The sequence below is a fragment of the Staurois parvus genome, unplaced genomic scaffold (assembly GCF_062004578.1).
Source record: "Staurois parvus isolate SC_StPar_1 unplaced genomic scaffold, SC_StPar_1.0 ptg000441l, whole genome shotgun sequence".
Taxonomy (NCBI): domain Eukaryota; kingdom Metazoa; phylum Chordata; class Amphibia; order Anura; family Ranidae; genus Staurois; species Staurois parvus.
Genome location: NW_028318237.1, coordinates 159,987 through 187,370, shown reverse-complemented (window position 1 = coordinate 187,370; position 27,384 = coordinate 159,987). Strand labels below are relative to the sequence as shown.

General features: G+C 42.8%; 1 protein-coding gene and 1 long non-coding RNA gene across 2 annotated transcripts in view; one reads left to right on the top strand and one right to left on the bottom strand.

Moving 5' to 3' along the window:
* The window catches only part of SGIP1 (SH3GL interacting endocytic adaptor 1), a 230,210-nt gene that overhangs the window by 160,757 nt on the left and 42,069 nt on the right, over window positions 1-27,384 (top strand). The window contains exon 16 of the mRNA XM_089687948.1: window positions 18,011-18,070. Coding sequence (XP_089544074.1) covers window positions 18,011-18,070 — 60 coding nt within the window. The remainder of the gene's footprint in view (window positions 1-18,010; window positions 18,071-27,384) is intronic.
* LOC149453995 (uncharacterized) overlaps window positions 1-27,384 on the bottom strand; it is a 196,596-nt gene that overhangs the window by 154,659 nt on the left and 14,553 nt on the right. Inside the window, exon 2 of the long non-coding RNA XR_016314402.1 lies at window positions 25,311-25,583. This is a non-coding gene — a long non-coding RNA (uncharacterized LOC149453995). The remainder of the gene's footprint in view (window positions 1-25,310; window positions 25,584-27,384) is intronic.

Sequence of the window (27,384 nt, the reverse complement as noted above, 5' to 3'; positions counted from 1 at the left end):
GCTTCAACACCAACTTATAGACTCCTGAAGTTATATTAGTCACCAGTGCCAAACTTTGAGTCCATTTACACTGCTGTACATCTGGAAACATTTTCACATACCTTTCTTAGCGCTTTTTCAGCTTTGTAAAAATTCACTATGGTGAGTTTTTCTTGTATTTTTGTATATGTGTAACTATGTGCAAAACATACTAAAACACATCAAAATGTATTCTTAGGCTCCATCCACACTAGCATTTTTTTTTTTTAAGCTAAAAAAACGGTGGTTAAAAACCACTGGTAAAAGCGTTTTTTAGTGTTTTTAGTATCGTTCAAAAGAGTTTAGGAGCATTGACGTTTTATTAGCGTTTTTATAGTACATGTAGAAAAAAAAAACTAGAGAAAACATGTTAGGAGCATTTTAGTAGCGTTTAGCAGTATTTAGAGTTTTTTTTCCTGCTTTCAAAACGCGCCCAAAAAAACTCTAAAAAAACAATTTTTTTTCTACTCCTAGATGCCGATGCTCAAAAAATACTAATAGTCTAAAGTAGTGTGCATGGACACACAGGATAGCACTATTTACCTTCTAGGAGCACAGAGGCTAAATGGTCAGCACTTCCGCCTGGCAGTACTAGGGTCGTCGGTTCAAATCCCAACCACGGCACCACCTGCCTGGAGTTTGCATGTTCTCCCTTTGCCTGCGTGGGTTTTCTCCGGGTACTCCGGTTTCCTCCCACACTCTGAAGACATGCTGGTAGGTTAATTGGCTCCTGTCTAAATTGTCCCTAGTATGTGTATGTATGAATGTACCTTAGGGACTTTAGATTGTACGCCCCTTGAGGGTTAGGGACTGATGTGAATGTACAATATATATGTAAAGCGCGGAGTAAATTTACGGCGCTATAGAAGTACCTGAAATAAATAAATAGGAGCAGAAAAAAAATTCTGATAACCTCTTCTAGCAGCTTACAAAAATGCTCATGTGAATGGAGCTTTAAAATATGAAAACACTTGCATTTTTGAATTGCAGCAGTGTGAGCAGACTGTAAAGGTGACTCTAGAGGTAGACGTCCCAAAACACATCTGCTTAACTGAGTCTTGGTGCTTATTGTTGTGTGGGAGGGGGGTGGACAGTCGACAGCTTGGTGTAAGCTCAAAGACGCCTGATCATGTAAGTTTATCATGAAGGAAATGGTAGTGATTGGATGTGGTTTTCTATCCTGTTCAATCTATATTTCTTCCAGTAGGTGCAATTTTCACTTGCGTGTTCTTGTGTCTTTAGTTAAAACTAATGGAAAAAACTTTTTTTTTTTCTCATTTTGGATAGAGTAAGGAGGGTTATAACCCCTGTCATTTTTTTCTGTACCATTGGCAAGATTTACCCTCGCTTCCTGTCCCATAGTCAAAACAGGAAGTGAGAAGAAATAACCCCACAAGTGAGGGAATTCTTGGTTGTCATCAGAACTAGTGTCCCCTTTGGAAGATGTCCCCTCTGTTCCTGCTCTGGGGACATCTCAAAATTTGGGATTTTCTTTTACCATGTTTCCCCGAAAATGAGACTTACCCATAAAATAAGCCGTAGCAGGAATTCTAAGCATTTGGGCAATATAAGCCATACCCCAATATAAGACATAGTGATGGACGGGCAGCCCTTCTCATCTCCCCGATTGTGACAGCTGCTATCTCGGAGGTGAACGTAGAGGTTATGGGCAGCCCCATCAAAAATGGCGGCTCACGGTCATTCTGTCATTCTGTGCATGCTGCAAGTTGATTCATAGAGGGAGACAGTGAAGAGGTAGAAAGTAAAAGTAAAAGTCTCCTCAGTGAACTGAGGAGCAGGACGCTCTGCTTTAGGTACCGTATTGTGTGTCCTCAGGGGGAAGAAGTAAAGCTGTGCCTGCTGTTTTACTCAGCACCAGGGGCGGACTGACCACTTGGAAACTCGGGCACTGCCTGGGGGCCCGGGGTCAGTAGGGGGCCCCATGAGATGCCCCTGGTACCTTTTTCATAGGCTTTTTGAGTTTGGGCAAGTACACAGGGGCCCCATGATCCCCTGTTGCCCGGGGGCCCCATAAGTTGTCAGTCCGCCCCTGCTCAGCACTGTGGGTCTCTCTCCCCCAGCACCAACCAGCAACAGTCTGTGGGTCTCTCTCATCCCCCACAAACACCAGTAAAGCTGCTGCTCCCCATACTTACCATATGTACCATACTTAATAAAAATAAGACATCCCCTGAAAATAAGCCATAGTGTGTCTTCTTGAGGAAAAAGAAATATAAGACAGTCTCTTATTTTCGGGGAAACACGGTACTTTCTGGTGATAATGGTAAACAGGACACATAGAGAGGGGGAATCTCCCTAATGGGAACACAGAAAGCAATAAAAACCTGACTGATGTTCTAATCCCTCCCCACTCTAGCCAAAACTTAAAAAAGGTTTGCCTTTATTTATAAAGTCGGTTATTAATTGTGTATCTTTATGCAAACCAAGGATACACTGCAGCAGGTATAACAGCAACTGCACTTAGAGGCTTGTTTGCTTTAATCAAACATGAAAAACACTTGGAAATCCCCTTTTTAATGATGGTTAGTGCTGGGGTTGAGGCTCCAACCTAGATCTCTACCAGTCAGCTGGTTGGAGCAAGGTCCAAGGCCAGAGGATCTACTTAGGAGCAACCCAGCTGTTGACCTGAAAACCACACCCTTTCCAATGAATTCCGTGAATGGCAGGGGATGCGTATTGTGTGTCCCTTTTTGCTAAAGAATATGGGCCAGCTCTGGTGGCACATACGCAGGATTTCTTTTTACTTCGGGAAAGATCTTTATTTAATTTTAATAAAAGTGGATGTTAACAAAAATATTCTTAAAGTAGAACTATAGGCAAATGTTTTTTTCATTTTGCAAGGGAGGGTTATAGCCCCTGTTAGAATTTTATTCCCTATCTGCATCCGATTGCAGAGACTTCCCTTCACTTCCTGTCCCATAGCCAAAATGGGAAGTAAGAGAAAATCCCTGCAAATTAAGGGAATTTGTTGGGGACCCCCAGGTCACCAGAACTAGTGTCCCCATTTATGGATTTCCCCTTTATTACTTTTATGGGGACAACCCAAAATTTGGGATTTTCTTTTTCTTTCACTTTCAATTTTAACGGTAAACAGGACAAATAGGGGGAATCACCTTAACGAGGCCACAGACAGCAATAAAAACCAAATAGGTGTTTTAATCCATCTGCCCTCTATCCAAGACTAAAAGGAAAAAAAGTTTTGCCTTTAGTTATACTTTAAACTGTATGTAAAGCCAAAACTATTAAAAGTATGCATAGCAATAGGATTGGTTAAAACCCCTGTTAGTTTATTAATTTAATTATTTTTTACATTTGTGTCCTCATTGGTGGGATTTCTCTTTACTTTCTGTCCCATAAACACAACAGGATTGATGAAGAAATGTTTCTATAATTTGGGAAATACCCTGTTAGTTGATAGAACAAAAGTCTCCTTTAGATAATTTCCCTCATATCCTTGTTCTGGTGACAACTCTAAAATCATGGATTTTTAGTCACTTTAAATCTTGGGGATGATGGTGACCGTAAAAAAAAAACTGACAGGGGTTCTGAGTGCTTACAACTTTATCAAAAACTATCAAAAAATCCCTTTGGGCCTTAGATGCACTTTACGAGTCCTTTAGTATGTTACCTCAATTGATAGGCTGGCTCAAATACCTTTCCCAGAGAAAGAAACACTAGTTGCCTGGCTATCATGGTAACACTTTGGCTTCTGAGTCCCTGTAATAAACATGCAGCAAGTTAGGATATCATTCTCGATGCTTGTTCTAGATGAGAGATTTAGAATTACTGTGGCCTGAACTCAAAAAATTAAGTTTTTCTATCTTATTGGAAACAATTAGAAATGTTAAAACTAAATCCCATGTATGGAGTTTATACCATAGTTACATTTCTCCAGGTTGGACCAATGCAAGTATGCATATGTCATACCTGTGGGATTCCTGTGAAAACTAAAAAAATCTCTCTAATAGTCTCTGCTAATACAGTGATTGCCGCTATCTTTTGGGTCCCATGCCAAGCAGCTGCCCTGCTGCTGAACATGGGGTTGCTCGCTCTGCACAGGCGTCATTTGCAAAACGCCTTGCATTTTTCTCAATGAATGCAAGATGTCCTCTGATTGGACATGTGGGAGATTGTTGTATCACTACCCTATCTCTCCACCTCATCCAACCAGAGAACACCTTGCATTAAGAAAATTGTAAGGTGTTCTTAAAATGGCGCCTGTGCCAAGCGAGCGATCCCATATTCACAATGAAGTAGGGCAGCTGCTCAGCATGGGACCCAAAAGATAGCGATCCGAAGGGAATGTCGCTCGCTCATCACGATCCTGCATGAAGAGCTGACGACCCCTGTGGTAGCAGAACAGAAAACTACAGTGATTTCCACAGAAATCCCACAGGTATGGCATTTGCATACTTTGTTCAAGTAAACTATGTTATAAAATCTATACCTGGAAATCAGCTTTAATTGTGCCTCAGCAGCACCCTGAAAATCTTTATTCTGTCCTAAATTACTCTTGAAAAACATCAGTGCACTCTCCTGTTCAGTAGTCTCTCTATATCTTCAATGTGAGATTATCTAAGGCACTGCTGCCTCTGACTGCCAGTCTTACCAGATTTGGAATAAGATTTGGTGATGTCACTGCTATGCTGCTTAATGTTCTCCTTGCTGGAGAGGAAGCTGTCCCTGAAAATCTGTACTGCAAAGATCTCCCTTGACTGCCAGTCTTACCAGATTTGGAATAAGATTTGGTGATGTTGCTGCTTAATGTTCTCCTTGCTGGAAAGGAAGTTGTCCCTGAAAATCTGTACTGCAAGGATCTCCCTGCTTCATCCATTTTGTTAATCTGTGCTTCCCCCACCTCATGAGGAAGCAAAGCCCTGCTCTTCTACAAAGATGGCCACCTTCACACAGAGACATCTTGCAGAGCAAGGCATGGTAAGTCAATAATAGGATAAAGATTGACTGAAGAAAGTCTATACTTAATACCGGTTGCAGGTTGCCCTATGCTTCCCTTTTTTGGACAAAGCTTCAACAGTACAGGTCCTCTCCAAAGCCAAAGGATCAGCATGATAGGCAGGCAAGGAATGGGACAGAGATGAGCAGTGGACGTCTCTCTCAGTGCAGGTTTCCTTTGGGGTTAAACATGAAAATACAATCTTTTTTAACTAGGCATAGCAAAGTGTTACGATGATATTGAAAGTGCAGCTACCAATCAAGTTTCCTGAGTAAATAAAAAAGACTTCTGATTGGTTGCTTTGTGTTGCTTCCTTTTGCATGTTGCTGTTTTCAATGTTAAAAGCCTTGCGGTGTTAATACTCACAGCTCTAACCTGCAGAGCTGACACTTGACATTAATACCATGCCAGTATGCCGCTTCTGTCGCTGCTTCCACTTGTGCTTTGTAATGGGCCCTGTATTTATGCTGTGTTTTTATTCTTTGGGATTTATTCTATTGCATGCTGGGCAGTATATCTTGCTTAACGCAAACATTGTGTACAAACCTAACATTCTAACAGAATATTCTGCTTTGCTTACTATGGCGTTGTAAACTAACTGACATGCATTAAAAAAAGGTATGTTTTGTGTGAACGGCTAGCTCATTAAATTTTAGCAATCAGAGAAAACCGAAATGTTAAGAACGTTAGCCAAGCAGCCAAATACCCAGTTAAATGAACATGTCTATTTTCTTACATGCCAAAAGGTTTGTAATTCTCTTCAGCCAATTAACTACCTTTGCAGCTCAGTTTAGGGACCTCGCTTTTTCCGCTGCATATGAGTAATACTCTCCTGCACGGTGGGGGTTGGGGAAAGACTTGGCAACCTACCCTGTAAAAATAATTGCTAAAAGAATTCATGGAAAAAAGTTGCTTCCGAGTGACGATCCATGCAATCGCCAAGGGTCGGATACGACTGAATGGATAGATAGATGAGTAATACAGTCTGGTCACTTACCTGCCCCTGACTGATTGGACAGTAAAGGAACACATGACACCGATGAGGTCTTCACATTATCCTCCAGCTTTAGCAGTCTTCCAGGTTTATGGTTTTACAGCACTGTGCAATGCAATAGAGCTTGATTGGCTTGCAATGCTTCTACTCTCAGTTCGGGGCCCATGCTGTGCAGAACATTACATTATGTATATAAAGACATATTAAGGCAGGGCTTTTTTTCCCCTCAGAGAAAAGGTGCAAGTACTCCTCCCTTCTCAGTCACCCCTTCTCTGCTCGGAGCATCATCCCTTGGTTCTACCCCCTACCCACCTCCCAGTACCCCCCTCCCCCATCCTTTTAGAGAATACAGAATCAAGTATCATTTCAATGGAATTTGTTAAGGATAACAAGAAAAGCAGTAAAATAGATCCCCAACAGCCGGAAACAATAGATTTCCCCACACCAACAGCAATAGACCCCTCCCCAGCAACAATAGACCCACCCTCACCAAAACACCCACCAGCAACAATAGATCCACCCTAGCAAAAATACACCCCAAGAGGATTTGCCCATCAACAACCATAGATCTCCCAGCATCAATTGACCCTCTAGAGGCCGGCAACAATAGACCACACCCACAATAGTCCTTCCCACAATAGTCCCTCCCAGGGAAAATTGACTACCCCAGCAACAACAGATACCCCAGCAACAGTAGACCTTCTGAGCAACAGTAGATCCCCCGGCAGCTAGCATCCAATAGATCATTTAGCACTTTTTGCCATTGCATACATTCAGTGTTGGAGGTGCTGCAACTGCGTTCCCTGTGTCCCTGCTTAAAAAAGCCCTGTATTGAGGTATTATATAAATACATTTAGACCTTAAAGGATATATTCACCTTTCATAACATGTTACATATTCAGGGTGTAGCATGTTATGGATACACCACCCCCGCTCCCCTTTTTTGACAGCTAGTGGGGGATCTACTCTCCCCCCCGCTAGCTGTCAAATTTAAAAAAATGTGGCTGTGCAGGGCCTCGCCTGTCCAGCCGTGTCACTCATTCACAGTCCTCTGTTAATGAGACATTTCAAGCCCTGACAGCCTTAGCGGCTGTCGGCTTGTAGTTTTCAATGAACTACCACTGCGCTGTGGAGTGCTGTGGTAGTTCAGTGATTCTTCCTGTCAGTATATCTGCTTGCTCATACGTCCCATACGGGCAAGCAGATATACTGACAGATGCTGATCACGCTGATCACGGGTACAATGCTTTTACAGGCTCCTTCAACCAAAAATAATAAATGCACATTTTTTTACCTGCATTTATTATTTTTGGTAAAAAGGTGAGCTTATTCTTTAATTTAATAAGAATCATAATTCGATTGCGTGGGGGTTGTACTTTAAAACTGCTCTTTCACCAAAACTAAAAATGCTAAAATAAAATTCAAACAAAGAAACACAGCGCCTCCTAAGTGGTGAAGGTATTTAATAGAAAGATAAGTAGTAACTCATATCTTAGATTTAAAAACAGGCTCATGGGTAAGAGGGTGAGACGTCTGTAGCCAGATGATGTTGTGTGTCTGATCCAGAGAGGAGATCGATTGAGTACGTCAGCAGGTGGTGCTGTGCATGTGCAGCATGGATGGTGGAGCCTGGCAGAGTCTCCAAGATGTCCAGAATCAGCACGTGTGGCGTCTGACGTCATCAAAATGCGACGCATTTCTGAGCATGTGCAGGACGAGATGAGCCCAGGTGCGCTTTCATCAAGTTACTACTTATCTTTCTATTAACCACTTCCTGTCCGGACACTTTTACCCCCTTCCTGTCCAGGCCAATTTTCAGCTTTTAGCGCTATCACACTTTGAATGACAATTGCGCGGTCATGCAACACTGTACCCAAATGAATTTTTTACCATTTTTTTGAGACGGATAAAGCTTTATTTTGGTGGTATTTATTCACCACTGGGATTTGTATTTTTTTTGCTATGTAAATGAAATATCCAAAAAATGTTTTATAAAATTTTGCAAATAAATAATATTTCATCATAAATCTTAGCCAAAATGTATTCCGTTATCTTTTTAGTAAAAAAAAAAAAAAAATCCAAATTAGTTTATAAGCAAAAATTATAATTTTTAAACATTTTTTTTTACGTTTTTATTTTATCTTTTTATATTATTTTTTTTTTTTTTTTTTTTTTTTTTACATACGGTCACCCTAGCAGTACAGTGTCACCATGGTGACACTGTACTACTTGTGGGGGGTGATGAAGATTTTTTTTTTTTTACACTGATTGCTTTTACACCCATATAGGATGTAAAAGCAATCATTTCTCTTTCTCTCTGTGTGCATTCTTGCACTCATTGAGAAGTACTGAGTGAGCTGTGATTGGTCACAGCTTGTCACATGGTACAAGGCTTTTGTGAATAGCCTTGTACCATGTGACCTCTGTGATCATTCACAGATTTCACACGTAGTAAGCAATGATGTCACAAGTGACATCTTGCTTACTACTTTGCATGTGATCACTGATTGGCCAATCAGTGATCACATGATCGGGACCTCGTACAGAGGTCCCGTCCGACGATCGGTGTTTCACTGTGTCCGGAGGACACAGCGGGCACCGGATCTCGGTGCTGCACGCTCCCAGGGAGCGCGCACAAGCAGGGTGCGGGGAGGCCGTTTATAGATGGCCACCCGACCCTGCAGTGCCACCGTCCGGCTATTTATATACAATGGCCGGACGGGAAGTGGTTAAATACCTTCACAGTACACACTTAGAGGCGCTGTGTTTCTTTGTTTCCCTTCTGCAGAGTTATGCTTCGGTCCTACACAGCTTGCCATTAGTGCCTACTGGACTACCTTCACCCCTAATAAAACATACATGGACTGTCACCCCATGCGCCTGTTATCCCTTTTTGTATTAAAATAAAATCCACCCTACAATAAAAGCTTAATGATTCTTGCCAATTCAGTGAGCAATGTCTCCTGTCTCATCTTTGTGGGTCCACAGCCACCGTACAATTTTCAGCTTCTGAAACGCTGCTTCCAGGTGTGTTGGATGCCTTTTTCCCCATTTTACCATTTACCGGCCCCTGCAGGACACAGTAGTGATGTAGCGGATAGGACCACAACATGCAGAGAGGTAACAGGCATCTGACACAACTCTAGAAGTGTGCCATATGCTGAAGATTCTTGGGGGGTCGAACTGACGTTTAGGTGGAGGAGGACGAGATAGAGATTGTGACATCACTGCCTCACCTCACCTCTACAATTCCACAATGAAAGTAAAGCATTCTCTGTATGGATGACGTGGAAAGATTTCCCTGAATGGTGCTTGTGCTAAACGAGCTTCCTCCTGGGTTCACAATGCAGCAGGGCAACTGCTTGGCACAGGACCCGAAGGTTAGTGGAGATCACTGGTGCTTGCACAGTGATCCCATAGGTATGAAACATACTGACTTACATATGTCGAAGCTGGGCCAAAAATGTAAGAATTGACATACCTAAACTTCAGCTTTAAGAAAGCAGAGAGAAGAGTCACCACCCCCCAGGCTGTTAGAGACCTTGTCACCAACTTTAAAATTGAAGTTAAAAGCAAAGAATCGAGTATTTTAATTGTTGTATTTTTCCTTTCCATAAATGTATTTACTTGCAACAAGCCTTTGAACTTCCTAGAGAATTTGACTATCCAAGGAACGGGGAATTCAGTAGCACAACCTTTGCTCTCCTTCCACGTCATAGCCCTCTTCGAGGAGTGTCTACTTGCTGTCTGTCCTGGCCCAGCTCCTCTGTCCCTCCCTTCATCATGCTACATAACCTTTTATGCGACTGCCTGCTGAGGAGTTAAGGGGAATACTGTGGAGCTCTGAGTCTACTGGAGCTGTGACATCACATCCAAGATGGCAGCAACCAGCATGAGTCCCAGGGCTTTTGGATGTCTACACAAGAGAGGCTTTTATGGGTTAATTACTTGCAATAAAATAGTATAAACAAACATATAGTCTAATAAGATTCTAATTCTTATTGAAACAAATTGTCTGGCGGGTCTTTTTAGGTATCTTTTACAGGGTGGTGTTTTTTTTTTACTATTTATAATTTGGCAACAGTCATTTTAACCACTTCCTGTCCGACCCATGTACAGTGAGGAACAGAGGTATTTGAACACCCTGCAATTTTTCAAGTTCTCCCACTTAGAAATCATGGAGGGGTCTGAAATTCACATTGTAGGTGCATTCCCACTCTGAGAGACAAAATTAAAAAAAAAATTTCAGGAAATCACATTGTATGATTTTTAAAGAATGTATTTGTCTTGCACTGCTGAACATAAGTATTTGAAATCAGTGTTAATATTTGGTACAGAAGCCTTTGTTTGCAATTACAGAGGTCAGACGTTTTCTGTAGTTCTTGACCAGGTTTGCACTGCAACAGGGATTTTGGCCCACTCCTCCACACAGATCTCCTCTAGATCTGTCAGGTTTCGGGGCTCTCGCTGAGCAACACGGAGTTTCAGCTCCCTCCAAAGATGTTCTATTGGATTTAGGTCTGGAGACTGGCTAGGCCACTCCAGAACCTTGTTATGTTTCTTATGGAGCCACTCCTTGGTTATCCTGGCTGTGTGCTTCAGGTCGTTGTCATGTTGGAAGACCCAGCCACGACCCATCTTCAATGCTCTGACTGAGGGAAGGAGGTTGTTGCTCAAAATCTCACAATAATGGCCCCATTCATCCTCTCCTTAATACAGTGCAGTCGTCCTCTCCCCTTGGCAGAAAAGCACCCCCAAAGCATGATGTTACCACCCCCATGCTTCACAGTAGGGATGGTGTTCTTGGGATGCAACTCATCCTTCTTTTTCCTCCAAACACGACGAGTGAAGTTTAGACCAAAAAGTTCTACTTTGGTCTCATCTGACCACATGACTTTCTCCCATGCCTCCTCTGGATTATCCAGATGGTCATTGGCAAACTTCAGACGGGCCTGGACATGTGATGACTTGAGCAGGGGAACCTTCCGTTCAATGCATGATTTAAAACCATGACGGCGTAGTGTTCTACCGACAGTGACCTTTGAAACTGTGGTCCCAGCTCTCTTCATGTCATTGACCAGCTCCTCCCTTGTAGTTCTGGGCTGATTCCTCACCTTTCTTATCATCGGTGATAACCCACAAGGTGAGATCTTGCATGGAGCCCCAGTCCGAGGGAGACTGACAGTCGTCTTTAGCCTCTTCCATTTTCTAACAATTGCTCCAACAGTTGATCTATTTTCACCAAGCTGCTTGGCAATTGCCCCGTAGCCCTTTCCAGCCTTGTGGAGGTCCACAATTTTGTCTCTGGTGTCTTTTGGTCTTGCCCATGGTAGTAGTTGGCGTCTGACTGACTGTGGGGTAGACAGGTGTCTTTAAAGAGCTCAGACAGGCGCTACTAGGTCTTTGAGAGCCAGAATTCTTGCTGTTTCTTAGGAGTTCAAATACTTATGTTCAGCAGTGCAAGACAAATAAATTCTTTAAAAAACATACAATATGATTTCCTGAATTTTATTTTTAAATTCTGTCTCTCAGAGTGGGAATGCACCTACAATGTGAATTTCAGACCCCTCCATGATTTCTAAGTGGGAGAACTTGAAAAATTGCAGGGTGTTCAAATACTTCTGTTCCTCACTGTATATAAACGGCCGGACGGAAGCATTGCAGGAGCGGGTGGCCGTTAATAAACATCCTCTCTGCTTCCCTGCCTGTTCGCGCTCCCTAGGAGTGCGTGGCACTGCGATCCGGTGCCCGCTGTGTCCGGAGGTCTCGATCATGTGATCAATGATTGGCCAATCAGTGATCACATGAATAGTAGTAAGTTAGATGTCACTTCTGACATCATTGCTTACTACTAGTGAAATCTGTGAATGATCACAGAGGTCACATGGTACAAGCCTATTCACGACAGCCTTGTACCCTGTGACAAGCTGTGACCAATCACAGCTCTCACAGTATTTCTCAATGGCTGCAAGAATGCAGTCAGAGAGAAGGAGAAATGATTGTTTTTACACCCATAAAGGCTGTAAAAGCAATCAGTGTAAAAAAAAAAATAATAATCTTCATCACCACCCACAAGTAGTACAGTGTAACTGTGGTGACACTGTACTGCTAGGGTGACAGTATGTTTAAAAAAAAAAAAAAAAAACCATAAATAATATTAAAAAAAAAATGTCAAATTTAAAAAATTACAATTTTTGGTTATAAAATAATTGGGGTTATTTTCTTTTTTACTAAAAAGATAACTGAATACATTTTGCCCAAGATTTCTGAAGAAAGATTATTTATTGTATAAGAAAAACACTTTTTTTTTTTCAAAATGTCTGGATTTTTCATTTATATAGCAAAAGAATAAAAATCCCAGTGGTGAATAAATACCACCAAAATTAAGTTTTATCTGTCTCAAAAAAATGCTAAGAAATTCATATGCGTACAGTGTTGCATGACCGCGCAACTGTCATTCAAATTGTGAGATAGCACTGAAAGCTGAAAATTGGCCTGGACTGGAAGGGGATACAAGTGTCCCGACTTGAAGTGGTTAAGCGCACACAATTTCCAGCAATTATCCTGGTCTGCTGGTCACATGATCTGTGATGTCATTGAACTTACGTTGCCACAGCACAGCAGTCATGCAGGTTTCTATCTCACATAGGGGGTCATTTATTAAACCTGGTGAGTGCAAAACGTGGTGCAACTCTGCAGAGAAACCAATCAGCTTCCAGGTTTTATTGCCAAAGCTTAAAGGATAAGTTCACCTTTTCTAACACGTTACACCCGTATTCAGGGTGTAACCAGCACCATGTTGGTGCTAATCTGATAGGCGACCATGGGCAGCAACGCCACTCTTGTTCAAGTCTGTTGATAAAATGTGCCAACCAGGGGCGGACTGATCATTTGGAAACTCGGGCACTGCCCGAGGGCCCAGGGTCAGTAGGGGGCCCCGTGAGATGCCCCTGGTACCTTTTTCATAGGCTTTTTTGAGTTTGGGCAAGGACACAGGGGCCCCATGATCCCCTCTTGCCCGGGGGCCCCATGAGTTGTCAGTCTGCCCCTGGTGGGAAGCGACTTTTCATTGAAGTCAGTGGGACACGATTTTGCATTGAAGTCGATCACTATTGGCACTTTTATATTTTTTCTATTGGCAAAACTCCCATAATCCTATTTTCGGCTGATAATTTTCGGCGGCTGATATATTGGGGCATCATTAATCTGCAGTCTTCTCTTCTCTGCAGTTGTTCAAAGTGCAGAATTGCTTGTCTGAGCTTCCACAGCTTGTCTGAGCTTCCAGAAAGCAGAGGGCGGGAAGTTGAAGTTACACTCTGCAAAGCTTAGTGAGAACTGATTGGAGGGAAGAGACACACCCACCGTCACATAGTACAGGGGAATAGAGCTGAGACCGTCAATCACAGGCTGTGTGCTGGAGATCCCTCCCCTGTCACTGCCCGAGGGCCCAGGGTCAGTAGGGGGCCCCGTGAGATGCCCCTGGTACCTTTTTCATAGGCTTTTTTGAGTTTGGGCAAGGACACAGGGGCCCCATGATCCCCTCTTGCCCGGGGGCCCCATGAGTTGTCAGTCTGCCCCTGGTGCCAACCAATCAGATATGTGCCTGCTGTGTGATTGGAAAGGGTGCACTGGTCTGTGAACTGTCTTCCTGACTGATCTCCATTTATTCAGAATCTGACCTTGCACTGCTCTGTAGATGGCTCTGTGAAAGTGGCTGTTCATATTGCATTGTCACTTGATTGCATGGCTTGGCTTTTGTTCGCTGTTTTCATGTATCCCTCCTTCTTTTAACTGTGACATCAGAAGGTGATGCTTTTGCTGACAAACGGCCCCAGTTTGACAGACGCGATACGCCTACAGGTACTGTACTCGGATGAGAATGGTGTCTAGGTCCTAGAGGTGTTAGTAGTCTCTGTGTTTGTGGAGCATTCACTGCTGAGCCTGCAGCTCTCTCGTTATTGTGACATACAGACTGAACCTAAGAAGTGTCTGTATTGCCCACAGCAACCAATCAGTTTCCAGATGTCTTTTTCTCAGTGAAGGGTATACAATGAATTTCTTTTAAAACTATGTTAATCCCATTGCTTGTTTAACCACATGAACTCGAATATCTTACCTGCTGATTTAAACTGCTAACATCTGCAATAGTCATGACCAAGACTAGGAATGGTGTGAAGTTGATCTGGTATAGGGTTGCCACATGAATTGACACAGATTTCCATTTTAGTTCTCTTTCTGAATATGAAGCTGCCAGTAGATGGATCGAAATTCGGCTGGATCAGCAGGGACTGGCCGAATTTCGATCCACCTTTGGGCGGGCTGGCTGGCTGTACTGAAGTCGATCTATCGATCGCCTTCAGGAGAACCAGGCTGCCGGGTTTTTCTCATTCGATCACTGCCAGCGGCTATAGCCACCAGCATTGATCATTGTATTCTGGATTGTATTGAGGATACAAAAGCTGCACTGGAGGGATTCCCCCATCAACATTGAATGTGTTGATGGGGAAATTGAGCAGTTTTTTTTCCTACAACTGCGGCTGCAGGAAAGAAAATTGCTTATTGTGTGGCTGGCTGATTGCAAATCAGTTTTACTTTTCTAGGTACAAAGAGAAAAACAGCGCCTCTTTTTACCTACTCCAGAGTCACTTTCTTCACTCTACAACAGCTTGCCGGGTGTCCCTAGACCAGGGGCGGACTGACCATTTGGAAACGCGGGCACTGCCCGAGGGCCCGGGGTCAGTAGGGGGCCCCATGAGATGCCCCTGGTACCTTTTTCATAGGCTTTTTTGAGTTTGGGCAAGGACACAGGGGCCCCATGATCCCCTATTGCCCGGGGGCCCCATGAGTTTTCAGTCTGCCCCTGCCCTACACCGTTTGTTACCCCGCCAGCTCCTCACCCCACACTCAACCTGTAGACTATACAGACTGCGTATTCCATGCGCCTGTTACTCTTTTTTTATATTCTTCCTTTTCTAGGTACTACTAGTGATAGTAATTATTACCTGGAACCTGTCAGGACAGGAATTTGAGAACTGTCACTGCTGACCTCTTATAGAATGTGCAGGTTCCAGGGATGTCATTTTTATTCTTTGTTCACTATAGTCACTTTCTGAGAGCAAATATGCAGACAATTACATTGAGGCACAGCCGACCTACATGCGGTTTCCAGGCAAGCAATTCTCCAAGTAGTTCCTGACATATTTTTTCCCTCATTAGTTTGCTTATGTTTAGGTATCAAAAGATCTCCATTAAAGCGGTATTAAACCTAAAACCACAAATCTAATCTATATTGCAGCTTACCAATCATTAGATGTGATGGCTACGTTGGTTTTCTTTTTTTTTTAAGATTTTTCCCTCTGTTTTCACCTGGTGATTTGTCAGTAACACACCTCCTGTATTAGAGCTCCCCCACTCTGGATGAAGGAGCACAGGAGGCACACTAGGCAGCAGCATTGTCGAGGGAGGAGGGGAGTTTTAGATGGACTAGTAGATTTAAATACACTATCAAACTGAAGCCAAACTCCAGCTAAGGCTACGTTCACGCTTTGTCAGCAGGCGTCAGACAGGCATTTGGGAAGCGTTTTTAACACTTCTCAAATGCCTATGAAAATTCTGCACATGGCAGCACACAGTGCTGTTCACACTGAAGCGTTAGCGTCATGTCGTGGCAAAACAGAAGCCTAATGTCGAATTAGGAGGAGTTGAAGCCTCCCATTCAAGTGTATGGTGCCGCTCCTCAAACTCCTGGCAGGCATTTGCGAGGCGGTTTTGAGGTGTTTGCGGAGCGTTAAGACCATTTAACTTCATTATAGGCGTTTGTGGTGTTAACGCTTGGCAAACGCCTATGAAACGCGTCAAGACCGCACACAGGGCGTTTGAGGAGCATTAAAAACACTTCACAAATGCCTGTCATAGATATAGATATAGATAGATAGATATAGATAGATATATAGGGGCATTTGGCAAGAGTTAGAAATAAGTCAAGTGTGAACGAGCCCTAATACTCTATAAGCAGGTAGAGCAATCTGTTTTTTCCCTTTTGGGATAAAAGTTTTACATAAATTAATAAAACTGATCATTGTAAGCACCCCTGTCAGTGTTGAATGGTTTGTCTCATCCCTGTAACTGATACATCTGGAAGAGAGCTTGTTCTTTTCAAAAACAACAGACTTATTGGCCAGATCACTAGGTCAAAATAGAAATCCCCAAAAAATAACTAATGCAGCCACCACATCTAAGAATTGGTAAGCTGCAATATAATAAATGTTTGCTTCTGGGTTTAACACCACTTTCAATTGACCGTTTCTCCAGTGCACCCCCTGTGCTCCGTCATGCGATGTCACCGCCTTCTGTTCTGGCCACCCTGCCATAATTGTAGTTGACTTTGTAGGGAGGCTAAATTGGGTGGGTGCAAGCTGGCTCAGGACCCTCTAAAACAGGGGCCTAGTCACACAATGTGATTGCTGTTTCTGCGGCACTGCAGGGGGTCCGCTCTAGACCATGGTGATTGCTTGTAATAGCTCTTTAATCCGGTTGCTGCAGCAGAGTTTTCCTTGGTGTAAAGAAAGCAAAGTGGAGGTACAACGTGTGATGGTGTCCCTGCATGTAACAGGTAGATCATTTATAACAGAAACACACAGAGTGTCCTCTGCTGATCTTGGCTCACTGTACACTGCTTGAATCCTAAGGAAAGTGGCAACCCTATCCCAGAATCCTTTGCATGAGGCGTGCTAGACTCAGCCAGGGGCATGTGCAGAGCTTTGACTCATCTCCTCATCACAGATCTAACAAATCCCAAGTCTGATCCCGCTGCACATTGCATGACAGTTTTTCCTTTGCTTTAAAAAGATCTGGACTAAGGTTGATGTGTGAATAAAAGCTTTTACAAACATGGGGTATTGTTGCCATTTGTACTGAACCCTTTCTGAATCTTACAGCCATGGGTCATAAATATAGTGCTCCCCGATGGGAATAAAAGTATTCCTTGATTTTATATTGAAGCAATTTTCTTCAGGCTTAGGCTGGCCATAGACGGGCCGTTTATCAGCTGAATTGTCAGCCGATAAATGAAAAAATCGGTCGTTGCTGCCACCAATGCTTACGAAAAATGGCCGTTTTTCGTAGATTTTCCAGCATGACTGATAAAAAGAAACGAGAAGATCTGCGAAAATCGTCCGACGACATTGGCCTACTAACAGTGTGAACATCGGCCGATTTTTTTGTTCGGACGAAAATTTGTCCGATAAACGAACCGTCTATGGCCTGCATTGGACAACCTGTGTTGATGCGGGTTATGTAGATGAAGAGAGGGGGGGGGGGGGGGGGAAGAGTCCTAAATCCTAAGTCTTACATGCTTTTTGTTCTGAGGTGACATTGTGCTTCCATAACTACAGTACAGTAAGTGAGTGTTGTCACCTTTGGAGAGGAAGCGTGTTACTATCAGGATCCCCAGGCGAAAGATGCTTGGGGGAAAAAAAGGAAAACTAATGCAGCCACAACATCTAAGGACTGGTAAGTTGGATTTAGAGACACTTCAATAAGGTGTGGTCTGCTTGACACAAAAGGCAAATCCAGCCAGTTTTTAGGTTGACCTGGGTCAGTTTAGTGATTTGCCGGCAGTTTACAGTGAGAATTTCCATTACGGGATTTAAATGACTCCACCCTCGTGTAGAATTAATCAGCAGTGTTACCTGAAATAAAACATTGCACTGGGGTTATCTCCCGACTGGATTCACGGACAGCGATAAACAACAAGAGGGTGACCTAACAAGTCAGCACCCACCCATAAATGCAGGATCAGTTTTGGGTGGATATTACCTTTTAAAATGTTGCATCAGATTGTTGTACTTTTGTCACCATCATCAGAAAGTGTAGAATATGAGGTGTTCCCTCCATGTAGAAAACATGACCTACAGTACCATTCCCGAACCCAATACTGTAGTGTTGTCCTGCTCTGACTGTATGTCCTTCTCTCTCCTCTCTTGTAACTTCCCCCCTTCCCGCCCCCAACCCTTTCCACACAGAGAATGAACAGCCTTCCCTCATTTGGTTTGACAGAGGAAAGTTTTATTTGACTTTTGAAGGTAAGTAGTGCACAGCATACCAAAGAACCTGCCCCGTCCTTCCCCCTGCCTGCAGTTCTGCCTGCATAGTCTAGATGCTTTCTGATGAACCCCAGGCCTACTGGGGGGGGTTAAGCTTGCTTTGCGGTCACAGCACATGGGCACATTCTGCTGCTTGTCAAGGTCGAAGGTCACATTGTTGCATCTTCCCTTCTCAGCATTGCCAACTCATCTATGTTATTACCAACATACAGTCATGTGAAGGAGTAAGTGGGGATTCTTGACTTTTTGTAAACTTACTTGAGCAGGCAAACATTAGATCTTTAAGGTGACATACTTAAATGACACATACATTTCACATAGCCTATTCCTTAATCAATCCCCCTTAATCGAAGTTAATAAATAAAATGCTAATTTGTTACATGGAAAAGTAAAGTACACTTCTACATCTCTCACCACTTCAAATCCATGAGATTAGACCCCAGTGTTCCAGATTAGGTGACCATGATTAGAGCCTCCATGAGGTTATTAGAATCTCTGGTATCTAGGGTCTGGTGTGATGCCCAAGTTTCAAGAGATAAAAAAATCCAAATGATCTGAAATCAGTTATTCCACTGTGAAGAAAATAATTTATAAGTGTCATGGATTTCAAATGACTGCTCAGTTGTCTAGGGCTGGCCTTACTGTTCGATGCTAAGGGAATTCTTTTTTTTAAACCCCAAATTTTATTGTGAGATCTGCAGGTAACGTTTTACGGTTGGTGTCAACGTGAACGCCTCTACAGTCAGAGATTATTAAAGTGGTAGTAAAGTCTGTTTTTTTTTTCCACTTGTACCTACCGGTAAACCTATAATAAGGCTTACCTGTAGGTACTGTAAACATCTCCTAAGCGTATACCATTTAGGAGATATTCACTTGTAAAGCAGCACCAGCTCCTGTGCTCTGAAGGAACAGCATACCTGTGCCGTCCTTCAGAGCTGTGTGCCATAAAAAGTGACTCACGCGCATGTGCGGAGTGACGTCATCGTTGCTTGGCCATTCAATCTGCGCAAGCCTGGAAGAAGGACCGGGTGAAGGTCACAAAGCTGGAGGGCTTCGTTTTAAGGTTAGTTTCACATAATGTGCTAGGGCAGCACAGTGCCTAAATGGTTAGCACTTCCGCCTGGCAGTACTAGGGTCGTTGGTTCGAATCCCAGCCACGGCACCACCCGCCTGGAGTTTGCATGTTCTCCCTGTGCCTGTGTGGGTTTCCTCCCACACTCCAAAGACATGCTGGTAGGTTAATTGGCTCCTGTCTAAATTGTCCCAAGTATGTGTATGTATGACTGTAAGTTTGGGACCTTAGATTGTACGCCCCTTGAGGGTTAGGGACTGATGTGAATGTACAATATATATGTAAAGCGCAGCATAAATTGACGGCACTATATAAGTACCTATAATAAATAAATAGTATGCGATGCATACTAGCACATTGTGACATTGCCTTGCAGGGGAAAAGTTGTTTTTTGGTTTTGTTTTGTTTGTGTTTTTGTTTTTTTAAGTACCAGGTTTACTACCACTTTAAAGTTTTTAAGCTGCTTGAGAGCTGTGCAAGGAAAAAGCCCCTGCTGTCCACAAAGAATGTGAGAGCAAGGCTACAGTTTTCCTTTGAACATATTGGAAAAGACCAGACCTCCTAGAACAATGTGCTGTAGACTGATGAATCAAGGATAGATTTGTTTGGCCACAGTAACAGTGGACATATTTGATGCAAACAGAAGACAGCATTTTAGGAAAAGGAATTCATACCAACTGTGAAGCATGGTGGTGGAAATGTTATGGTTTGCTTTGCTGTTTCAGAGCCTGGGCAGCTTGCAGTCATTGAGTCTTTGAATTCTACGTCATATTAATATTGTTGCTACTTATATAGCAATGTCAATTTACGCAGTGCTTTACATATTTAGTGCTGAGCATAAATGAGTACACCCCTTTTGAAAAGTAAGATTTTATTCAATATCGCAATGAACAATTTCCAAAATTTTGACAAAACTGAGTTTTATAGAACATTTGTTTTGCTCCATTACATGAAAGTAAGGTTAATAATATAACTTGCATTACAAAATCTTCACTTTTACTCAAATTAGTTGATGCAAAAATGAATACACCCCACAACAAAAACTACTTCATTTAGTATTTTGTATGACTTCCACGATTTGTAAGGCCAGCACCAAGTCTTCTAGGCTTGGAATTAACACATTGGCGACATATTGCAACATCAATCTTTTTCCATTCTTCAGAAACGACCTCTTTTAGAGCCTGGATGCTGAATGGAGAGTGATGCTCAACTTGTCTTTTCAGAATTCCCCATAGGTGTTCGATGGGGTTCAGATCAGGAGACATACTTGGCCACTGAATCACTTTAATACTGTTCTTCAGAAATATAACAGTGGCCTTAGATGTGTGTTTTGGATCATTGTCATGTTGGAAAAGTGCACGACGACCAAGGGCACAGAGTGATGGGAGCATCTTCTCTTTCAATATAGAGCAGTACATCTGTGAATTCATGATACCATCAATGAAATGCAGCTCCCCGACACCAGTAGCACTCATGCAGCCCCACATAAGGACACTGCCACCACCATGTTTCACTGTAGGCACCATGCATTTTACTTTGTACTCCTCACCTTTGTGACGCCATACAGTTTTGGAGTGATGAGACCAAGATAAATGTTTTTGGAACGGATTATTATTATACAGGATTTATATAGCGCCAACAGTTTGCGCAGCACTTTACAAAATGGATGGCTTCAAAGTACAGAATCCCAGTAGTCTTCTTTTTCAGCATGGGACCAGGCAAATTCTAGGTGGGCTTTTTTGTGCATGTGATTTAGGTGAGGCTTCCGTGGATGACACCCATGCATGCCATTCCTCTGCAGTATATGCCGTATTGTTTCACGGTCGCCCAGTTTGGCTTTCTACTTCTTTAGCTAATTGCAGTGAACTTGCATGGCGATTTTCTTTAAACCTTCTCGTCAGAAGATGCTCCTGTAAAGGTGTTAACTTCCGTGGACGGCCTTGACATCTCTGTGAGATGGTTGCAGTTCCATCTTTGTTACATTTTTGTATCACATTTGCTACAGTATTCTGACTGATAAGTAAAGCTTTGCTGATCTTCTTGTAGCCTTCACCTTTCTTGTGTAAAGAAATTATTTTCTTTCTCAGGCCTTGTGACATTTCTCTTCCATGTGGTGCCATTGCTGACAGCATGACATGAGTGGGGTTTTCTTTGTTAAGTAACGCCCTTTTATAATCAACTGTTTGCTGAACAACTGTTTAATGAATAATTGGACTCACCTATAGTTGAATTCTTGTTAATTAGAATTCTGTTGTCTAAAATTTAGCTTTGCGCTTAAGGCTTTCATTGGGGTGTGTTCATTTTTGCAACATTGAATGAATTTGTTAGGAAAACTACTTTTGTGTGTGAAAATGAACAAATCTTGTTTGCATCAATGGCCCGTATTTGTGGGAGTACTTTGTATTATAGTGTCCCATAGAAAATGTTGATTCTAAAAGAAAAGTAAAGGTTTTCTGACAAATCTGTTGGTGTACTCATTTATGCTCAGTACTGCATATATTGTACATTCACATCAGTCCCTGCCCTCAAGGAGCTTACAATCTAAGACCCCTAACTCACATTCATACAAACACATACTAGGGCCAGTTTAGACAAGAGCCAATTTACCTACCAGTATTTTTTTGTGTATGAAGTGTGAGAGGAAACTGGAGTATCCGGAGGAACCCACACAGGCACAGGGAGAACATGCAAACTCCAGGCAGAGAGTTCCATGGTTGGAATTCAAACTGAAGACCCTAGTGCTGCTAGGCAGAATTGACTAACACTTGTACTACCCCAAATATCAAAGCCTGCTAGATGAGAATGTAAGGCCTTCTGTCTGAATGTGGCAGATAAGACAAAATGTTTCTTTCTAGTGGCGCACCAAAATAAAAATTCTGGTACCGAAACCGATACCGAAAATTCAGAATGCATGAGGCTGAAAATCGAACCGAAACCGAAATGTATGTGGGGGTGGGGAGGCTCCAATTATTTATTTTTTTTTGTATTTTTTTTTCTACTTTATGACAGGTCCTCTTTCTAGGGGGGAGGGGACAGGAGAGGAGCAGTGTATACAGTGAGGTAGCAGTGTATACAGAGAGGCTCCTTCACAGGCTGTCACTATATGTTGGTGCTGATTTTTAAATGCAATTGCCAGATTTTTTTTTTTCTTCACTATAGCTCATAGAGTTAGCTGTCACTTTCCCCATAGCTAAAGGAAACTTTGTTTCTTTTATCTCGGGAAAGAAACTAAAAGGAAACATTGTTTCTTTTAGCTCATGGGAAAGTGGCAGCTAATTCTGTGAGCTATAGTGAAGAAAAAAAAAAAAACAGGTAATTACAGTTAAAAATTAGTACTGACCTATAGTGACAGCCAGTCACTGTATACACTGCTCCTCTCCTGCCTTTCTCCGCCACCCCCCTCCCCTCACATCTGTAGTACACATAGTCCCCTGTATTGGCTAAATTATCAGAATGCTGATAGGGCTATTTTCGGCCGATGTGTTTTGGTGGCCGAAATTTCGGTGCATCCCTATTTCTTTCAACTTTAAAATAACTTGAAGCACGCTAACAAATTTAACAAGGAATGGCTTAGAAAGAAAACATTTAGGATTTTGGATTTGCGTTGGTAAAGCCCTGATTTGAATCCCAGTGAAATGTTTTAGAGAATCCCACAAACCCACAAACCTCTTTCAACTGAACTCATTTTGCATGGAGGAGTGGTCAAAAAATGTGATGTCAGAGACTAGTGGGCAGTTATGCAAAACGCCTGCAAGAAGGAATTTCTGCTAAAGGGGGCAATAGCAGCTTTACTCCTTGAACACCTCTACATCTGTAGACATTTTTGTTAAATATTTGAAAAGGGTAATTTCCTGCGTGCTTTTCTGCCATTATAAAATATCTGTAGGCATGGTTTGATTGACAATCTAATGTTTGCCTGTTTAAATATGTGAAAAAAGTCAAACATTTCCATGGGGTGTGCATAGGATACACAAGTACCATAGCTGAAGTAAACCAGTGCTTTGGCAGCTTTCACTTTGGTACCCAACTGCTCTATGTCAGGCGTGAAAAGAAATGCTTCTGGGTATAAGAAGCATGCAACATTCCTCTTCCTCTCAAGCGCTGGTGCTCGGTGATATGCCATTCACATGAGTGCAGAGAAAGAGTCCTCAGCCTAATGCAGGGGCGGACTGACAACTCATGGGGCCCCCGGGCAATAGGGGATCATGGGGCCCCTGTGTCCTCGCCGACACCTGAAAGAGCCAATGAAAGGTACCAGGGGCATCTCATGGGGCCCCCTACTGACCGCAGGCCCTCGGGCAGTGCCCGTGTGCTTGAATGGTCAGTCCACCCCTGGCCTAATGTAAGCTCCATGTCAGAACCTAGAGCTTCCACAGGACTTTTTCTCTTCCCTCCCGTTAGTTAAATGGAGCAATGGGGTAGCAAGAGGGAGGTAAGTATAAATTGTTGGTGGGGTGCCATTAAAGTTGCATAGGAAAAACACAAGTTCACTTAAAAAAATATATATATATATAATTTTTTGAAGAGCAAGTGTTGCTTTAAGTTTAGTAAGTGCATTACCTGCAATTCTCTGTGGCAATACCTGTCTAATTTAAGGCCTCATTTTACAGGGTATATCAAGGACCGTGTTTACCTGCACGGGTGTTCTGTGCATCCCCCATGCAGGCAGTCCCATTGATGTCAATTGGAAAGTAGCATCTGCAGGTCATGAACGCTTCTTCCGATATGACACACCCGCATTGGCTGCATTTGGTTCCAAGTTCCTACACCCTCATGGGTGTCATATTGGGAGCAGTGGCTGTGTCGGTGCAGCCACTGCATCCCAACTGACATCAATGGGACTGCCTGCACGGGGATACACACAACACATGTGCCTTCCCATGCGGGTAAACACAGCCCTCACACAAGGTACGCATTGATACGTGTAAACGTATGTATCAGCAAATGACACGTGTGTCACTGGTCATCTCCAATACCACCCAACCTTTTATAACTGCTGCAGCTGCTGAACTACACGCTCAGCACAAAGCCTGGTTTTACATTGCCTATTCATTTATCAGTTTAATGTAAGTTAATGAAATGTTCTAATACACATTTTGACAGATGGCTATTTTCAGTAATTCGCGTTTCCATATGTCAAATGTATTGACCGTTTCTTCAAAAAATTGTCGCTCTTAAAAAGTCATTTTTTTGGCAAAAATAAGAAAAGTTGGAAACTCGTATTAATAAATTGGATGTTTCCAGAAGGAACTGGTCTTCTAAAGCACAACTTAACTGTATCTGAGCACCACAAACTGAAAGTGCGGTTTAATTCATTTTTAACTCCTTCCCACCCCCGCCTCCCAGCCCTTTAAGAGGTTCTGAATGACTGGAGGGAGGAGGTGGGTATTCCAATCATGTGACCGCTGTGAATGGTAGTCACATGACTGGAAAGCTCCTGATTGCAAGTATGCATGAGGAGCTTTCTGGTAGCCGCCAGTAACTGTGGTGGGAGCACGTAGGGCATGTGCTCTCAGCACAGAATTGTTTACATTTGAGACGCATATATGCGGCCTCTCGGCTATAGAGCCCACCAGTCAAGAGGCCACATAATATATGCCTACGGCCAACGTGAAGAGATTAGTATTCATAGCAAATTCATCCATCCATGTTACCATGCTTTACTTTGTTGAGAAGTCTCTTTGAAAAAAAACCCTAACATGTCTAGACATTTTGAGCAAGGCAGATGATTCATACAGGATTTACTTAGAATTTACGTGGAATCTATCTGTCCTTAGCTCAGGCATGCAGACAGGAGGGTGTGCTTAACCCTTTGAGGACCAAGGGATGTATTTGTCCCATGTTTGTAATTAAGTGTATCATCTGATTAAGAACTTAAAACTCTTTTTTTTTTTTTTTTTTTTTTTTTGGTTTGAGTCAAAATATTAGTTCTTAGCAACAAACAACAAATGGATCTAGCTTTTTCCCAATTATTTCATGAAATGGCTTAGTTACAGCAACTGAAGTGTACGAACTTTAAAAACAAAAATGTATTCTTTTGGCGTTCCAAAACCTTACGGTCCTCAAAGGGTTAAAGGTTCCCCCCAAAAAAATAAGTCAGCAGCTACAAGTACTGTGTTTGCTGACTTTTAATATATGGACACTTACCTGTCCAGGGATCTAGTAATGTCCTCACCCGGGCCAGTTCTTCAATCGGCTTCAGGTGCAGGCACTGGCATCTTGGGTAAGGGAAAATGGAAGTCTTGTGGCTTTGTAGTTGGTATCCTACTGTGCATGCACGAGTCGTGCTGTGCTTTGTGAATGGTCCCACAGTCTTCTGTGACCTGTGATGCATCCCAGAAGGCTGCAGGGGAAGGAGAGGGAGGCAAACTTCTGCCTCAGAACGCCACAGTGCATCTGACCGAAATTGGGAACCGGTACCTATAAAAACCAGAGTTTAGTTCCTTTTTAAGATCTTGCACTTCACTTTTCATAGTGCCTCAGCTTGGGTTTCATGGTTCCTAGGTACGCTGATTGCACACAGCATGGAAACAATTGCTCTTACTGTGAATGCACGTTTGTGCTTTACTGGATGCATCTCAAGCATTTATTTTTGGGGGGGCATGTCCCAGGAGCAGCAAGATCTAAAGGCGTATAGACATTTGGACTGGCTAGAGAACAGTTTTACACTTTGGTGATACATTTACAAAAGCAAGGATGCTGACGTGGTTGAAAATACTGGCAGATTTTCAACTGACCATAAAACCATTCCAATATTTTAAGTGTTTGGGCACTGTCTGAGCTGAAGGAACACAGTTTAATTGTCTGTTGATCCTGCCAGTAGATATGTTATTTCTCCACTTTTGTTGTCCATGTTTGCAAGAGGTTTGGGCTTTTCCTGCAAGGTTAAGCAACATTTTATATCCTTGGCAGCCCTAGAGCGTAACATATTGCTCCTAAGTACCTGGAGGAGATAAGCAAGCATACGAGTTTGGTTTGGGGAAGCGACTGCTTTGATCTTCAGAAAAACATACCAGTTTTCTGATGGAAACTTCTCATTCAAAGCCTAAAACCACAATACTCAAATACCTCCTGCACATGAGTGTGGTGGGCTATTGGCTATTCTTCTTGTGCATTCCTTTATCCCCACAGACCAAAGATAATCCAAACCATGCTGCCCTTTAAAATCTGGGGTTGTCCTAAGAGCAACTGAAAAAAACACAAACGAGAGGACGCACCAGTATAGAGCATTATCCCATGGAAACTATTACAAAATCAGTAAAATATATACTCACAAACCATGCAGGTTAACAGCTTATAAAGCTACTGTTCTGTAGCACAGCGGTTCGTCAGACCCAGAGCATTCCAAAGCCACAGAAACACCACCCGGGATCCAGATCGGCTTACGAGTTTTGAGGGTAAACCCTCTTCCTCAGAGCCAAATTTGGCTCCTCTGAGTAAGAGGTTTTACCCTTGAAATGCGTAAGCCGGTCTGGATCCCGGGTGGTGTTTCTGTGGCTTTGGAATGCTCTGGGTCTGACGAACCGCTGTGCTACAGAACAGTAGCTTTATAAGCTGTTAACCTGCATGGTTTGTGAGTATATATTTTACTGATTTTGTAATGGTTTCCATGGGATAATGCTCTAGACTGGTGCGTCCTCTCGTTTGTGTTTTCTCAGTTGCTATTAGGACAACCCCAGATTTTAAAAGGCAGCATGGTTTGGTCTCGATCGAGCCAGTCTCTGGAGAGTGCAAAATCTGGTGCAGCTCTGCATAGAAACCAATCCGCTTCCAGGTTTTATTGTCAACACATTAGAAGCTGATTGGCTACCAGGCACAGCTGCACCAGATTCTGAGTGCTCCAGTTTTAGTAAATTTCCCGTATGACTCTAAGGCTGGCCATTTTCTTCAACAACAGGTTGAGGGAAAGAAAATTTCTTGATTCCCCAATCAACACAGTCGATGTTGATGGAGTAATCACTCCTGCAGCGCTATTGTGTTCTGCCAGTATGGAGCTGTCCCCACCGTCAGAATACAATGATCACTGCTGGTGGCTGCATCCATCTGCAATGATCAGGTAAAAAAAAAAACCGACAGGCTGGTTGTACTGAAGTCAATAGATGCAGCCTGCCCATATATAGATCAAAATTTGGCCGGTTCTTGCCATACTGGCTAAATTTCAATCTATCTATGGCTGGCTTAACTCCAGTTTTTTAATGGGAAAACGCAGACATTGAAATGT